The sequence below is a fragment of the Lagenorhynchus albirostris genome, chromosome 2, assembly GCF_949774975.1.
Source record: "Lagenorhynchus albirostris chromosome 2, mLagAlb1.1, whole genome shotgun sequence".
Classification (NCBI taxonomy): domain Eukaryota; kingdom Metazoa; phylum Chordata; class Mammalia; order Artiodactyla; family Delphinidae; genus Lagenorhynchus; species Lagenorhynchus albirostris.
In genome coordinates, this window is record NC_083096.1 from 39,350,873 (window position 1) to 39,368,533 (window position 17,661).

Here is a 17,661-nt window from a genome sequence, read left to right on the forward strand (position 1 = left end):
AAACACAATAAGTAAACTGTATAGTATATTGGAAGCCATTAAGTGGAGCATAACGTAGAGCAGGTTAAGGAGAGGATTAAGAGTTAATGAGTATTTCTTATTTTGTTATTAATGTTTGTATATATATATATAATATACACACACTATAGTGTGTGTGTCTGTGTGTGTGTGTATATATATATATATATATATATATAGTATATAGTGTATATATAAGGCAAATATTTTTATTTTCTTCCCTGTCTTATTCCCTTATTATCTAACATAAGATGTTAAGAGTTAAGTTTACATCACACTGTTTAAGTTACAGGGTATCAAGGAGTGGCGATCTCACCCGAGGACTTTGCATCCTCTTCTGGGGAAAGGGCTGGTATGTTTCGGTAATATGCAACATAACTGGATCATGTTAGGTGGAAGTATGACTTTGTTATTATCTTTATTTGGAGATTAAGTATGGTTTAAGGAAATGTATACGGGTGCCGAACTGACAAGGATTAAACTGCAATGGTTAGTTTCACGTGTCAACTTGGCTAGGCCATGGTACCTAGTTGTTCAGTCAAACACTAAGTGCTTCTGTGAAGGTATTTTGTAGATGTGATTGACATCTACAATCAGCTGACTTGCAGGAAGGGAGATTATACTCCATAATCTGGGTGGTCCTCATCTAATCAGTTGAAAGGCTTTAAGAGCAAAACTGAGGTTTCCCTGAGAAGAAATTCCACCTGGGACTTCAGCACCAACCAGCTCCTCCCAAGCGTTTCCAGTTGGCCAAGCTGCCCCACGAATTCTGGACTTCCCCAGTCCCCACAAGCACCTCCTTACAATCAATCCCTTAACATACAAATATCCTACCAGTTCTTGTATCTCTGACAGAGGTAGCCACATAGAGAAAATGACATCTGAGCAAAGACTTGCAGCTGGTGAAGGAGTAGAACACAAAAGTCTGGGGGACGAGCAAGCCTGGTGTATAAGAGGAACAGCAAGGAATGTGGCTGGATAAGAGTGAGCAAGCTGGAGACAGTAGGAGAGGAGGGAACATCATTAACCAAAAGAAGCAGCAGGGACAGAGGAAGTGCAGGCTGTGAGCTGAAGGGTCTCTTTTATTATTCTTTCTATCGCAAGGTGAGCCCACATCATGACAAAAACGATGCTGCCATCATCCAAGGATCTCACCTTCTCTAATACAACACAAATGAATGCCCCCCGTCCCACTGCTGGCAGAAGCTTTTGGCTGCTATAAGGACATCTTCTGTAGTCAACCCATTCAACATTCGGTGCACATATGCAGAGCACCCACTGTCAGCTGCACCGTGCTGGGAGTTTCTCCCTCGGGGATATGGAAGCCAAGAGGCAGGTCAGAAAGTGCCCTGTCATCTCAGCACAGATCAGGAACTGACTGGCCACGACCAGGCAGAGAGACAGCTAACTCTGCCATCTTTGGGTAAGATGGAAATTTGCTACATGGAAAGTATAATGCTCTTAATTGGTCTTACCCTGGTCTAGTTGGAAAAAAAAAAAAAAAAAAAAGACCAGGCACCACCAAAGGGAGATAACAGTGATTTGGATGCAGGACCACCAAAGACAGATAATAATAATTTGGGTGCATTAAGCCTGATCAAATATCTTGTCCAGGTTTCCCAGCCTCTCTCTTGTGCCAGCAAAAGGGAGAATACCGGGCTTCCCTGGTGGCGCAGTGGATGAGAGTCCGCCTGCCGATGCGGGGGACACTGGTTCGTGCCCTCGTCCGGGAAGATCACACATGTCGCGGAGCGGCTGGGCCCGTGGGCCGTGGCCGCTGGGCCTGCGCGTCCGGAGCCTGTGCTCCGCGACGGGAGAGGCCGCAGCGGTGAGAGGCTCGCGTACCGCAAAAAAAAAAAAAAAAAAAAAGGGAGAATACCACCACCATGAATTTTCCTTACTACAAAGGTTATGGAAACAGCAATAATTTTAAGTATATTTATTAACCTGGAAAGATGTTCATAACTTTATAAAATGAAGAAAAGGCAATACAACCCATCTTAAACATACACATTGATTCTTAGATATATCTCAACTTCATTAATGTGAAAAAATGTATTTCTTAGGCTTTAGGAATAGAATATTTCTTAAATGCAAAAAAGAGTTAAGGCATGTCCACAAAAATTATAACAATGTTATCTGGTTAGTGGGATTCTAGGTGATTTTTATTTTCTTCCTCTTTGCTTCCTGTATCTTCTTTTCCTATAATAGTATGTATTGCTCAAATAACAAAGTTGGTTATGATTTATAAGTCAAACCCCCTTCATGTATATAGCACTTCTAGCTCCTTCCCTACTCCTTCAAAAGAGTCAGCTGACAACTGTAATCTCAACCAATTTTGAATGGAGTTGTTTGCAGCTCCTTTTACATATGTGAGAGTACACAACTAACAGCAGTTAGATCACTTACCCAAGGTCACACATGGTGGTGTATAGCCCAGCCAAGACAAGAGTCTGGGGTCCTGAAGGCCCCTTCCAAGCCATCACACTCACTGTGGACCATTTTCTCAGCCCAGGGACCCCATGGAAGTGAGTGAGGGTTAAGCTGAGCTAAACCCTTGCCCTTACCTCGGCCAGGCGGGAGTGCTTGTGGACGTTCTCGCCTTTTTGCACGCTGGGAGCCAGCTGCTGCAGGACACCCCTGCTGCTTGTCAGTGCTCTGGTCAGCCGAGCAAACTTCCCCCAGCCTGGAGCATGTGGAAGACAGGAGAGACAGGTTCAACCAGGTCCTGAAGGTGCTCGGACATTCATACCACGAGTTACCCTGTCAGAAGCAGACGCCCACCCTCCATGTCCTCCTGCACATCCACAAGTCACTTGGCCATCCTCGTAATCAAGATTTGCTGATCAGAAAAATACCTAGGGCTTCCCTGGTGGCGCAGGGGTTGAGAGTCCGCCTGCCGATGCAGGGGACACGGGTTCGTGCCCCGGTCCGGGAAGATCCCACATGCCACAGAGCGGCTGGGCCCGTGAGCCATGGCCGCTGAGCCTGCGCGTCCGGAGCCTGTGCTCCGCAATGGGAGAGGCCACAACAGTGAGAGGCCCGCGTACCGCAAAAAAAAAAAAAAAAGCACCTAGACTTGCTCAGATCTGTGCAGTGATGCACTTTTCCCTTGTACTTTCACTTGGCCCTAATCATAGCTTGGTGAAGCAGGTACGGCAGGTCTTAGCACTGTTTTACACCTAGGGAAATCGAGGCACAGAGTGCCTAGGTAGCTAAGAGTCTAGAGCCCAGATCTCCCCACTCTGGCCCAAGGCTTTTCTGCCAGACAACACCAGGCGGTCAAGATGTTTCTCTGACCCTTTGGCTCAGGCTGTTCCCAAGCCCCCTGTCGTCTGATCCTAGCAGAGACTAAGCTGATTCTGGGTTTTAAATGACTAGACAAGCTAGTCAAATGGCCGTTCCATGTACTACCTTCTCCAAAGCCAGGGGAATAAGAAATGAATTTAGTCCATGGGTAGGTGGGGAAACAATACTAATTGATTTTAGTCTGCTCTAGGATGGGGGAAGGACAGCTGATGGCAGGTAGGTCCCCTGAAAACTAGCAACGCAAAGAGCCGAGTACTGAACTTAGAGTAAAGAAATCTGGATACAAATCCCATCTCTGCCTCTGGCCTGCTTGAGGTCACCAACAAACTGTTTAAATTATCTGGGCCTCAATGATCTCATCTGTAAAGTGGAAATTAAAAGACTATCTACATGCCTTAAATGCAGGATGCATTTTCCTGGTAAAACAAAGTGGCTAAGTTTACTGGGCTAAAACAAAGACTGTCCTGAGGCCTCCTTGGCCCTCTGGACTAGTCCCTCCAAGGAAAGTAAAACACTTGTCTTTTTCTAACCCAGACCACTCTATACTCCAAAATCTAAGATGTACCAGTGATCTTTACTAAGATTTTAATATGTATGAGGAATCATTTAAAGGTCCCCAAAGACAACCATCCATTCCAATATCCAACAAGCCATCTGCATCAAGGTTACGACCGTGCCAATTGCCTCATGAGACCCCTGAAAGTCTGTAGGGGTTCTCAAAACCAAGCTTGGGGCGAGGGAGCTCCAAAGACCTGGATGTGGGGTACAGCAAATAAACAGCATGCAACTATTTTTACATGACAGCTAAAAGCGAGACTAGGCAATTTGATTTTTTGTCCTTTAGAGTTTAGAAGTAGCCAGTGCCTTGCAGCAGAAATCTCATTTACCAAATTCTACCCTGGAGCACCTCTATAAGACGGACTCAGAATCCACAGGACAATGAGGTCAAGCAGAATGATGGCCCTTTTTTTGCACAACCTTTAAGAACCAAGATCTGTATAAATTTTGTCAACATAACAAGAATAGCAAATCAAGTTCCTTTTTTATCTCATTCCAGAAGTTCTGGGCTTTAATAAAAGATAGTGGCATTTTCATGCATCCCGACGCCATTAAGCAGAGATATGGGTCACCTTGAAAAGAGGCTCACGGTGGCCGGGCTGCGGGGACTCCCACTGATGTTGACAGGAGGGGACAGCCCAGACTCTCCAGGGGTATTTGACATCTTCCCCAAATGGGCCACTCATGAAAGTGTTCACTGGAATTTGCTTGTGTGAACTGTGGACTAGAATTTTTTAAAGTCTCTTTCAGAGTCAGGCTCTCCTACAGCTGAAAACAAAGCTGGAATTGAATTCTGCAACGTTTTTCAAGAGGAGCAGAAAGTATATTTTTCAACTGGTGAGAAAATAATTGTGCACTCAAACATCAGCAAGGGCTCTGAAACACGCCCCCCCATTCAATCCTACCCATCCACCACCACCACAACCTACACTCTGGTACCAACGATAAGAGGGAGCTAGCAGGGCAGATATCCCAGACCCTGCTTGGCAGGGCTCAGGGCCCTGGTCCATCAGATGACATGGCACAAAAAATTAAAAGAAAGATCCCTGGACTTCAGGGCATTTCCCCAGGCCTAGGCTAGCCCCTCACTCTAGCCCTGATTCTCTTTTCAAGAATGTGGCTCTTAAAAGAGTTGGCTCTCAGGTGGCTGAGTGAAGGGCACAGGAAGGTGAATGGGTGTTGGATTGGGAAATGGACAGGCAGTGTGAAATCTTCCATCACACCTCTACCAGGATAGGCAGACTCTGCCTATTCTGAAGGAAGGAAATAAGTTCTTTCCCAAGCTCCACCCCCATGTTGTCCTTTCTGGACTCTAGACACTTTCTAACAGGACTCATGCTGAGCCAGATGAAAGAACATCATTCATTCACATATTAATTCTAAACATAACTACTATGTAAATACCATCACAGTGCTAAATCCTGGGGATACTAAAATGAAAAAAGGCACAGACTCTGGCCTCAAAGAGCTTGTACTCTAGTAGGGAAGACTGATAAGTAAATAAAAAAGTATGATATAGTAAGCTAAATTCTATAACAGGTGAGTAGAGGATGCTATGGCCAAGACTGTCCAGAGAAGGCATATCTAATCCAGGCTGGGCAGTCAGGGAGGGCTTCCCACAGGAGGTGACACTAGAGCAAACTTTTAAAAGATGAGTAGGAACTACTTGAAGTCAGGAAGGAAAAGACAGACATTCCACACAGAAGGAACAGCACCTATGAAGGCAGAAAAATCAAACAACAGGGTAATATGTCAGGGAAGAGTAAGATCTTCTTAATAGCTAGATGAATGGGGCGTGGCCCGTAGAGGGGAGGAGGATGCAGGCAGTGGCCTGAAGTAATGCTAAAGAGGTTGTCAAGGGCCAGGCCGAGAAGAACTTAGGTGGTAACAACCTAGATGGCAAGTTAAGAAATTTGAACTTCAACCTGAAACCCGAAGGGAATCCAATGAAGGAGTTTAAATATAGTAGGGGAATTTTAGGACAAAATGGCAGTGTGGATAGTGGACTATAAAGAGGGCGGAGGGGGGTTAACAGATAGAAGACCAGTCAGAATCCCAGGCAAGACACCACGAGGGCCTGGACCAGTGCTATGGCCTGAGCCAGGTAACAAGGGGAGACTTGAGAACAGCTGCAGAGGTAAAATCAATGGCTGTAGAGGGAGAGAAGAGGCAAGCCAGGTGGCCTCTGGGTCCCTGGTTTGAGTGACTGGAGTGACAGACATGAAATGAGATTAAAAACACAGAAGAAAGTCAGTCAAACTAAAAAAGACAAGTATATGATATCACTTTTATATGGAATCTAAAAAAATAATACAAATGAACTTATTTACAAAACAGAAACAGACTCACAGACATGGAAAACAAACTTATGGTTACCAAAGGGGAAAGCAGGAGAGGAATAAATTAGGAGTATGGGATTAACAGATACATACTACTATATATAAAATAGATAAACAACAAGGACCTACTGCATAGCGCAGGGAACGATATTCAATATCTTGTAATAACCTATAATGGAAAAGAATATATATAGATAGATAGATGTATCTGAATCACTATGCTGTATACCTGAAACTAACACAATATTATAAATCAACTATACTTTAATAAAAATTTTAAGAAACCACAGAAGAGAAGCAAATGGGTTTGGTGGAATATACATGTACAATTTGGACGAACAGTGTCCCTCATAGCAGAGCCATCAGGAAAAACATTCCTGGAAAAATCAATTTCCTATTGTCCAAAGGGTCAACTGGGTGAGAATAAGCCGATGAGAATCCAGCTCAAGGTGATCTTGCTTAAGGGAAGCCACATGGTCATTTTCCACAAGGAAAATAAGGCAGCTGCCTTCAAGGAAGCCTTTCCCTGGTACCACCCTACCCTAGCAGAATTGCCTGCTCCAACCTGTGCACCCCCATTTGCCTTAGGCAGACTTCTATTAGATCACTGATTAGGCTTTATTGTTCTTATTTGCTCACCTGTCTGCCTATCTTCCAAACAGACTGTAACGAGCAGGGGCTCTTAGACATTTCCTTGAGGTCAGCACCTAGCATAAGGTTAAACACCCCAAAGACACCCAGTAAGTGCATATGCTGAATAAATGTGCATGAAGAACAAAGTGTGTTCTCTTATTATCCTACTTCTACCTGGGTTTCCAGTAGACATAAAGCCCCAAAATATAAGTAGCCCATTTTACAAACTGTGTTAAGTTTTAGGAGGTATTTCTGCACCCACCCTTCCAATTATATCCCATTTGGGGGTTTAACAGTGAACTGAGCTCAAATGAAGAAACCCCTAGCTCAGGGTTCTTCCAGCTCTGTCATAAACGTCACCACAAGGGAGGCAGAGGCAGGGCTGGGGGTGCCGTGGGAAGATCAAAAGCATCACATGATCAGGAAAAATGAGACGGGGCGAGCAGGAGGGGAAGAGGAAGCATGAAAGGGAAAAAAGGACAGAAGGACAGGAATGCAGTTTGCAATCTAGCAAGCAGCTAAAAAGCATTTACTGGGTCCTTTCTCCGTTCTCAGTAAGGACAACCACTATCTCCCTTGCTTGAGCCCACATTGGCTACTGGTGTCAACTGGGGTGAGTCTCCCACTAGGCTGCTTTAGCCCACACATCCCTGTATCCTCCCTAGGCCCAAAGAGATGGTTCTGGGATGACCCGGAATTCCAGTTCCTCCAAGGGTTAAGTCCAGAGATACTAGGAAAGACAGACCTACAGGCTCCTCCCTGGGAAACCATGCTGAGCCACTTGGAACAAAAGTTGCATAGGACTCCTTAAAGTATCCTCGCCCTGGTGAGGAGGCGACGAGGCCGGGCTTGTCCTAATCTGAAGAGTCACAGATCCTCTTAGAGGAGCTGGCGCCATAACCCAACATCCAGCAGAGAACAATGGACACAGGACACTACCAGGTCAATCTGGACAATGACTAGGTGTCCTCAAGTCTTCCACCCCAGATCTTTTCCCTACTGATGTACAAATAACCAAAAACCTAGGATGGCTTTTTCAAGCAGAAGTCAATAAATCATCACCTTTCAGTCATCCTAAGGGCCGAGAGAGAAAATGTTAATATTGGTGGTGGAGAGGGAGCCTGTGGCTTGTATCCATTACACTCTTTCTCTCCCAAGAGCACCTCACATATATCCCGCATGAAGACGCCTGGAGAAGGGTTGGCAGTTACAACAGCTTGCCGGAGCCTTCAGCCCTGAATATTCTAAATCTTTGGCCTTTAAAAATCTCCTCTGGAGTTTTACATTCCGTTTATTGCCCACTCTTGGCTCAATTTTAACTCTGAATTTACAAGATAATACTAAATTTACTTTAGTGGATCTTTGAAAATGAATGTGCTCCTTTAATGTGAGATGATTCAGTGAGGTAAGAGAGAAAAGAAGAGGGGTGACTCATCCTTGGGTGAACAATGTAAAGAGAAAACTCTGAGCCCTACACTCTAATTCTTCTCTACCCACTTGCCCAAGACTCCTGGCTTTGAAGGGCGGATGGGACAGAGAAAAACACTCCTGCAACCTACTCCCAATTATCCAAAGTACCAGAAAAGCAAGAGATAAGGAAGAAATGAAATGCCTGGAGCCTCACTGAGTCTCATTTCAACCAAGAATTCCCACCTACTCTCTCATTCAGCCTTTAAACACACACACACACACACACACACACACACACACCGCAGAGCCGTTACCAAACAGCAAACCTAGCTTGCCTTGATCCCTTGCTCCATGCCACCTGTGGGCACTTTTTATCAGAGAGAAAGGGAAGTAGCCAAAAGAACAGGAAAGAGGAGATGAGGAAGTCAGGGGTCTGGATAATTCATGAAAAGGGTCATGAGAACTGACACACTAAATAAAAGAGGGGGTTCAGGGAGCATCCTCAGGGCCCATCACATGTGCTCGGAGCTCAGGGCCAAAGGGGAGTTACTTTGTGTCAGATGCTAAAATAGTTTATCGCCAATGATTCCATGTGTTCTCCCCTTTGTGTGTCGTTTATGGGAAAATGTTAGGCACCAACTGGCTTCCTGAGTCACCATTAGGATGCATTCACCCGACTCCCAAGCCCCAAAGTTAGGCACAACATGATGAGAGAAAACAAAGTCATTTCAAAGAAAATCTGAGCACAGTTGACTTTAAAAAGTCTAACCCAGGGCTTCCCTCGTGGCGCAGTGGTTGAGAGTCCGCCTGCCGATGCAGGGAACACGGGTTCGTGCCCCGGTCCGGGAAGATCCCACATGCCGCGGAGCGGCTGGGCCCGTGAGCCATGGCCGCTGAGCCTGCGCATCCGGAGCCTGTGCTCCGCAACAGGAGAGGCCACGACAGTGAGAGGCCGCGTACCGAAAAAAAAAAAAAAGTCTAACCTAATGGTGGGAAAACATCTTGTATTGCTATGCCAAAAAGCAATTATCTAGGGATTTTCTGGGGTTTTCCATTATCCACCCTTCCATTCCCTCTCAAAAGTGAATTCTACACAAGCCTGGGTCAGCAACACTCTTAAGGCTCTTTATGCTAATTGAGGCACTGTACTGAAAGCCCGGCTGGACCTGTTGGACTCTCACAATGTGAGAACAACTCCAAGTAGAAATGTCAAGTCAGGAGAATAATCCAGCCACATGGCAGTGGATTTTCCATCTAGATTGGACCCTTACAGCCAGAACTGCAGTTTAGAGACTTATAACGATAAAGGCCTGGAGAATTATCATGCTCTTCCATCAGCAACAGACTAATATAAAATTTGACCTTGTCCTAAACAGACCACCAAATAGAAGTGGGTCAGGGGCACAGTGACATGACAAGTGGGAGGGTCTAAACATATCTGCCACAGCATTTGGAGCGAACAGGCTTATAAAGTCATGTCCTGGAAGAAATATTAAGCATGATCCACTACCAGCATTCCTATATTGAGGGCTAAAGAGTACGTACGTGTATGTGTGTGTGTGTGCGTGTGTGTTTTACTTTTTAGAAATCAAGTCATGTATTACTCCAATTTATTTCACTGACAAAGAATTAATATCTGGTCCCCTTGGCTAACAGGGAATAAGGTGTGTCTGTGTGTGTGTGTGTGTGTGTGTGTGTGTGTGTGTGTGCACGCGCGCACATCCACCAAAACCCTTATCAGCAAGGGAAATACATCAGTGAGGCAGGAAAAATGAAACAGAGCATTTTATTCCTGGAAAATAAACCTCAGTGAGTCTCACTGCATCAATCTGATTTATCTCTTCTTTCAGATTTCATGAGAATGCCAGGCAGACACCTAGGTGGCACGCAGGGAGCATTCTCGGTTAACTCTGCCTTTCCTACTAAACAATCCCTCACGTCACCTGAAAATGTTCCAGTGGTGATGATAAGAAAACATTCTGACTCAATTACATCCCCTAGTTCACCTTTTTCAGAGAAAACTTGCAAAAATAACTGTGAAAATATCAGATTACCTTTAAAATGCTATTTATGAGTCTACTCAGTTAAAAAAGTAAACGGCCTTTCTAGATGGTAGCAAGATGACACTCATCATGAGTGAGCCTATCGCTGTGTAAGAGCTACTGCACTGAGAAATCTTCAGGTCAGAAACTAGAACTCAGGGAACCACAAATCTGCGGGAGAAAAGGAGACTGCCGGAGGGTGAGACAAGTTAAGAGACTTTATTTACACCTGCTTTGGTCTTGAACCCCAAAGGCAGGCTGTGATTGAGTTACTGAGCTATAGATAGCTTACAAAAGAAAGAGGATGCACCGGTATACACAGCATTGGGCTCTGAACTCTATAAATATTAGCATCCAATGGGGTAGGATTTTAAATATCCTCAGAGGACACAGCCCCCAAGAGAGCAGCCACAGAATGGTTTTTATTGCTTGCCATTTAACAATCACAATTTTGTCACCTCGAGGATAACATGCCCCAGTCTGACTCTCCCATGAACTCCACTTTTATCTCTCTGCTGCGTCTCAGAAAACTGCAAGGAGTAGCGTCCTCTGGTAGAGCCGGAAAATCGGCCGCAGAGCCAGGAAACACTGCAACGTGAAAGAGCTCCTGGCCGCTTGGTTACCTTCAGGGGGATGGAAAAGACTGCTGTGATACCTCCTAAGCCCAAACCTCTGGGAATGACATCTTCTGTGCTTCCTGATGAGCTGGACCTCTTCGGGAGTACAGTTGTTCTAGAAATCCTGAGCCATCTCCTCTCCTAGGTCCCCACTGTTATTTAAACAATACATGCATGTGGTATGGCTGAGGTGAGTGCTAAAATCTGTGGTCCCAGAGCTGATTAAATGACCCATACGGGAATGTTACTGGCCTCATTAATGCCATGTTTCCAATGAATTAACCAGTCACAGACTTAACCAACCACAGAGGCAGAGATGTACTAAAATCTACTTTAACACTCTTAAATGCTAGAACTCAGTCAAATCTAAAGAAGTTCATACAGAAATAAGATGAATGTGACCATGAACTGTCACATTTGGGTGACTGACATCTGTCATGTGAAAACCTGCAAAGATTCTGACAATACCAGAGGTGCCCAGGTACCTTCTTCTGTCTACTTGGAAAGGGTTAATCTACAAAGGTATGAAACTGATTCAAATGCCTTCCTAACCAAAGCTTTTTTTTCTCACTTTCTTTTCCCTCAATACATTCCAGAATGATACAATGCTTTACCCAACACAAATTAAAGTTTAAATCTTGATCCTTGTGCAGACATTGCCTTGGCAACCTCAAATTCACCAGGAGGCACTGTGACGAGAGTCACACTACAGGCAAAAAAATTAAAAAGGCATAAAATTATTTGTACAAATCAGAATTACAAACCTTTACATGAATCATCCTCAATCGGCTGTTTGAAAGCTGTTATGTCACTGAAAGTGCAAAGAAATAAAACCACTTTATCCTGTTCATTTCGAATTGGAGCAATTTTCACAAAGAACCACACAGGTGTCCCTGAAAGAAATACCAAAAGGTTGGTCAGTAATTTGTATTCTCATTTGAGGGGCTATGGAAGTAAAGACTTGGGAATGAATAGGTACAAATATTAGTTCGTTTTTAGAATCGTTTCATTCCTTCAGGGACTGGGTTTTACAACATTAATTTGTCCTCTTGCTGGAATAAAAACTTTCATAGTAACTACTCAGTGGGGAGTTTTCTCCTGTTCAAATAATTTTGTAAGTGCAGATTTCTTAACCCTTGTAAAATGATTAGAAAATGGGTTGAAAATCCCTCCTGATCTAAGGTACAGAGACCTAAAGACTTACCTTAGACCATGTAGTGAACAAGTAAAGAGTAGGGGCCAGTTTGGGTATTGCCAGCCATGGCCGGCCGACCATGAAACTCAAATTTCCATTGCTAAAAGCTCCCAGTGCCAAAATTCAGCTTGGGAATCCATCAATTTGGCTCAATGGACCATGGGCTAGAAACTATGTTTCTAAACCTCTCTCCCCAGAATAAAAATCCCAAAGGTCCTATACAATGGCAAATAAGGACACACTGAGGAAGGAAAAGAATCACCATAATGATTCTCCTCGCAAAGGTTCCCCCAGAAAGGGAGTTTCCAGGTGGGTTTCAGCTGTGATTACTTAGTACTTTAGGAAGCTCAATGAATGTTTCAACTTCCAATCCTTGCTCCTGAGCTAAACTGGGGGATAAATGAGCTCTTCCAAAGCACTGCCCTAAATCACAGAAGGAGAAGGTGGGCAGGGCTCATCTGACTGACTTCTCAGAGAGGTCACCCACTCAGGTATCTATGGAAAAATATCTGCACAAAGTCAGTCTCTGGCTTCCAAAAACAGAAAAAAGAAGGAAAAGAAACAGATGTTTTCTATCTATTGAGGACACCACAGCAAGATCTATCAATCTCTTCTGTGATACAAAATTAAATGGGGCACAAAGCAATGGTATGTTCACCCCATCTTGTTCTTGTATCCCCGTTCCTAAAACAGCATCTGGCATATAAGAACTTAATAACTATTTGTTGAATTTTGCATAACCAGGATAACGCTTTACATACTATTTTATAACCATTTTCAAATTAAAATACAGTAAATATTTCCCCATGTTGTTAAGTATTAGAGAAGCTTCCTATGTACCAGGTGCTGTGCTCAGCGTTTTACATATTTTATTTTAGGAGATAGCAAGCAAACAACTCACTAAATATTGGAGATGGAAATAGATCCCCAAAAGGTCACCTGGGTCTCTCTGCCTGCAATCACATCAAACTCTATACTATACAACAAGGACAGAGAGACATCTCTGATTAACATTAGGATTAACCAATTTTACTTAACAATTACAAGATTATATATCTGACTATACCACTTATTCATATGTAAGTATGAATAACCCCACAATGTACAAACAGGCAGCAAACGGATCAGATAGGAATACGTTCTCCTTAAATCTTGGTTATCTATATATTCATCCAGTTAATTTTAAACCTCTATCCACTTCCCCTTCCCTTTTTAGCTGCTGGTTTCTGGGTACTCTTAGAAGACAAATACATGATAGTGTCACCCTAAGAAAAATGTGTTTTGAAAGGAAAATCCACCTTACAAAAATCAGGGGAATTCCCTGGTGGTCCAGTGGTTAGGACTCTGCACTTTCACTGCCAAGGCCCTGGGTTTGATCCCTGTCGGGGAACTAAAATCCCACAACCTGACTGACACGGCCAAAAAAAAAAAAAAAAAAAAAAAATCACACATAGTGTTCCAAAATCAAAAAGAATATGGTCTCTGAGTTATCCACTGTTTTTGAAAGGTCTGTGTTACTACTCCTCCCAGTATCCTCCTCAGAACCTGCAGTGGGTTTTAAACCACTTTCAATTAAGCAACAGAAAACTCAAAAGAAAGCGTCACACCAATCGAGCCCACGTACCCACAGCTCTCAGTTGTATCCTAGCTGGTAAGACAAAAGGAGGGAAAAAAAATCTTTTCTTTTTGCTCTAAAGAAAACTAAGCAATATTCTCTCAGCTGGGTAAACAAGAAAGCACTCCAAATTTACCAAACTAGTAATAAATCAGAAGAGAGGCCCCGCATGTTGTCTAACACCAGGAGCCTCGTCTTGCTGCAATCCCCAGACCCATCCCCTTCATAGCTGCCGCCTATGAGCCATCCCCTGTGTTGTACCAGCTGGGCCTGATATCTATGAACTTGTTCCATTTGGGACTGTGCCACCTAATCTTTATGACTACTAGGACTGATGACACTAACCCACATCTCCCAGATCACAAGAGCTACTGTATTTGTCGTATCGGGAGGCCTTTTTCATTTTACCACAGTTCAAGCTCCCCGTGAACTTTCCTCCATTTCAACAGGTCAATCTGTTTAAAGCTATGTGCCTCTCTCCACCACACTGTGCCCATTGCTTCCTTCCAGAAATGTTCCCTGACTAAATGCATGCTACTCTTATCATTCCGTTTCAATATCTAAATATGTTTCTTATGCCAAAAATTCATAGAGTCAGTATGTATTACTTTAAGAGTTCCTCGCCGGCTGATCACCTGGGCTTGTTGAGGGTAGGAACCTCTTTTCTCCTACTGGTGTTTCCTCGTGGAGGGACATCTTTCAGTGTAACACTCCAGGCCTTTTTCCCTGGGTTGGCAATTTGGGGGACAAGAATTGGACATGTGTAGCCTGGCCACTTCTCCTCCTCTGCTTAGAGATTAGTGTGCAATCCGCTCTACTTCCCCATTCTATAAATGTTAGGGGAGAAGTCAAAGGGCAGGGGGGATGGCTGGTAGGAGGAGGAGGTTCTCCAGTGTTACCTGGGTGGGGTGGGTAAGTCTGATTCTAGGATTCACTTTTAGAAACTCACCTGCCCACAGATATAAACTACATTTTCTAGGATCTGCTTTACTAGTCATAAAGGTGGTATTTTAACCTCCATTTGCATGATTCCTGTATCTCTCCCAATTGTTTCTGACCACAGGCAGGAAAAGAAAGTGCTATGTATTGGGCCCCCTCAAAGCTTAACAGTTGAAGACTCTTTCTGTAAATAATTCATAATGCACTCCAAGGGCAGGAGAACTGATCTACTTCCTCTGTCTGATGGTCCTGCACCCCTATTCCAATGGCATCCAATGCAGTGCTACCCATGGGGCGTCACATAGGCCATTACGATGCTCAACACCAGGAGGCACTGGACTGCAGTGGTGAAACTCAACAAGCTCTAGGAATGCTTGCTGAGCTCCAAAGAAATAAATCCTACTTCCAGTGTCTTCACAGTTACTCAGACCTGCCTCTCTCCCAAACTGTCACACCCAAACAATCTAGGAATGAAGAATGGGTTTAAATTTTCATTTCTGAAATTCTTCCAGAAAAGACTATGAGTTCCTCTTAGATAGCACAGACCAGTCATTTCAACCTTTCGCTTTTTTAGAGCGAAGCGTTTTTAACTAATGAAACAATACTCAAAGTCTCAGTACATGAAACAGTTCCTTCAAGCAAACATGAACCATTCATAGCCCAGAGCCCCACCCACCCAATTTCCCTTACACTCCTCTGGATGTACCCAGGGATATTCAGGAACCCTTTGGCTCCATTCAAATAAAGACCTGCCTGGGGGCAGACGCCGGAGCAGTTGGCCTCCGGGGACCTCTCCTACAGCCCAGATTCTGCAGCAGCATCCATTGCATCAGGATAAAAGAGAGACAATGAATGCACAAATATTCACACACACACACACACACACACACACACACACACACACAAAATCAGGAAGAGGTTAAAATTCTGGGAAAAACCAAGAAAAGCAAGTACTTAATGCCCTGTTTCTGCAAAAAAGAACAAAGGGTCAATGATAAATTTTCTATTAAAGGCAGATCAATACACAAATCCAGGAGAAACACATCCTACTGATGGCAAAGGCTGCAGCTCTCTCCTGGATGAGGATGCCCAGTAGAAGGGGAGTTCCAGGTCAGGCTCCTCCTTCTGGTCACTCTGTGATGGTCATCCCTTACGTAGCTCCCTTGGGTTATGCAGTAATGAACCTGACAACCTAACCTGGCTATAGGGTTTCTCAACCACAACAGTCAGATAACAAAACAGCAAGGCTCAGGTGTATGAGAGAATTTTTGGCCTCCTTCCCTGGACCTCCTCCCAGGTACTCTCTAGAGCCAGGCGTCCAGGCCACGTTTGACAGCAACAGAATTGACCAAGCCACTGTGATTGGCTCTTGAGAAGGGTTGCATGTGCTGGGCCATTCCGATGGGTCCAGAAACTAGACTAGAGAATGGCAGTCGGCCCCAGGAAACAGACCAATAGGATTTGAGTCAACTTTATTGAGACAAATGACAAGCGTAGACAGGATGAGAGAGCATGAGGGGGTAAGTAGTGACCACTGGCCATTAGAACATCTGATTCAGAATCCCAAGCCCTGCGTTTGAACCCTATCTCTTCATTTATTTTATGTCTTGGCCACGCCACTTTAACTTCTCTCAGAACCAGTTTCCTTATTTGTAAAATGGGAATAATAGACATACTTTAGACTAAGTTAAAATGTACGATGATACACAGATATTTAAAACTCTTACTTTCCATTCTTCCTTCTTTTTAAATTCTTTACCTATAAGGTTAAAATGTTCAGTCTCACCTCAAAGAGGTGTTCGTATGACTTTACAAGAGAATGTATCTTAAGGTGTTTAATGAAACTCCAAAGCTGCCTCTACCTGTTCATAAGGAAAAGGGCCAGTCTCAACCATAACAAGGGAAAAGGTAGAAAATTCAATGCTTAAGCCTCCATGTAATTTAAATTTGACTGAAGGGCAAAAAACAAAACCTCAATAAATGGAGAGAGTTACACTGTTTGTAGATTAAAAGAATCAATTCTGTAAGATGTCAAACCTCCCTTTTTAATATATAAATTGAATGCAATTTCAATCAGAATCTCAACTGTTCCTTTTTTCATTTGTTTTTCTCAGAGCTTGATGAATTGACATTCAATTCAAATAGAAAAGTAAAGGTAGAAGAACAGCCAAGAAATTTTTGAAGAGAAAACGTATGACAGGGACTACCTACTAGAGTAACTAGGAGCCATTGGCAATGACCCTAAAACAAGCAATAATGAAGACAATAATATCATTTACTGAGTGCTTCCAGCGGGGCCAAACCCTGACACATCACGGTTTACCTTTCACAACAACTCTGTGAAGTGGAATTGCTACTGTGACATTATCCCCAATTTAAATATGGACAACCCAAGTGGGAAAGCATTTTAACCAAACTCATGTAGCTAATAAGTTACACAAGGAAAAAGAGGAGAGACACAAACCCATGAAATGTGTGAGAACTTAGCATATGTACAAAGAGCATTTCAAATTGGAAAGAAAGAGCTGGATGATAATAAAGAGTGCTATGAAAGTAACAGAAGGAAAAATGGAAGAATACTTTTATTATTTAGGTAAGGAGAAGGGCTTCCTAAGTATTATATAAAGGTCAGAACCATAAAGGAAAAGACTGACAAACATTTTTTACTTCTATATGGTATTTTAAAAGTCTTTAATTAAAGAGAAAAATTTTAATAGGCAAAATGTTTTCACTATGTGTGTGATTTAGGATCAAAATCCCTCACATATAAGCAGTTTCTAGTACTGAAAAACTAAAAGACAATCTATTGGTAAAATAGGCAAAAGACGACTGTTTCCTATTAGATTTGTCTTCACAACAGATTGTCACCTCCTCAAAGGCAGAGTCGGTTTCTTATATGTGGATCTCTTTGGCTCAAACCCACAGGCCTGCAGTAGGTAATCAATAAGGACTAAGCCGGCAGCTTCTCTTGCTCTAAGCTGCCTTT

At 43.4% G+C, this 17,661-nt stretch overlaps 1 protein-coding gene across 2 annotated transcripts in view; it reads right to left on the minus strand.

Annotated features, from left to right (window-relative positions):
- Positions 1-17,661, minus strand: part of KCNH1 (potassium voltage-gated channel subfamily H member 1) — a 409,184-nt gene that overhangs the window by 350,947 nt on the left and 40,576 nt on the right. For both annotated transcript variants that reach the window (XM_060130812.1, XM_060130802.1), the window contains exons 4-5: positions 11,691-11,819; positions 2,586-2,704 (exon numbers count right to left, since the gene is read on the minus strand). In XM_060130812.1, coding sequence (XP_059986795.1) covers positions 2,586-2,704; positions 11,691-11,819 — 248 coding nt within the window. The remainder of the gene's footprint in view (positions 1-2,585; positions 2,705-11,690; positions 11,820-17,661) is intronic.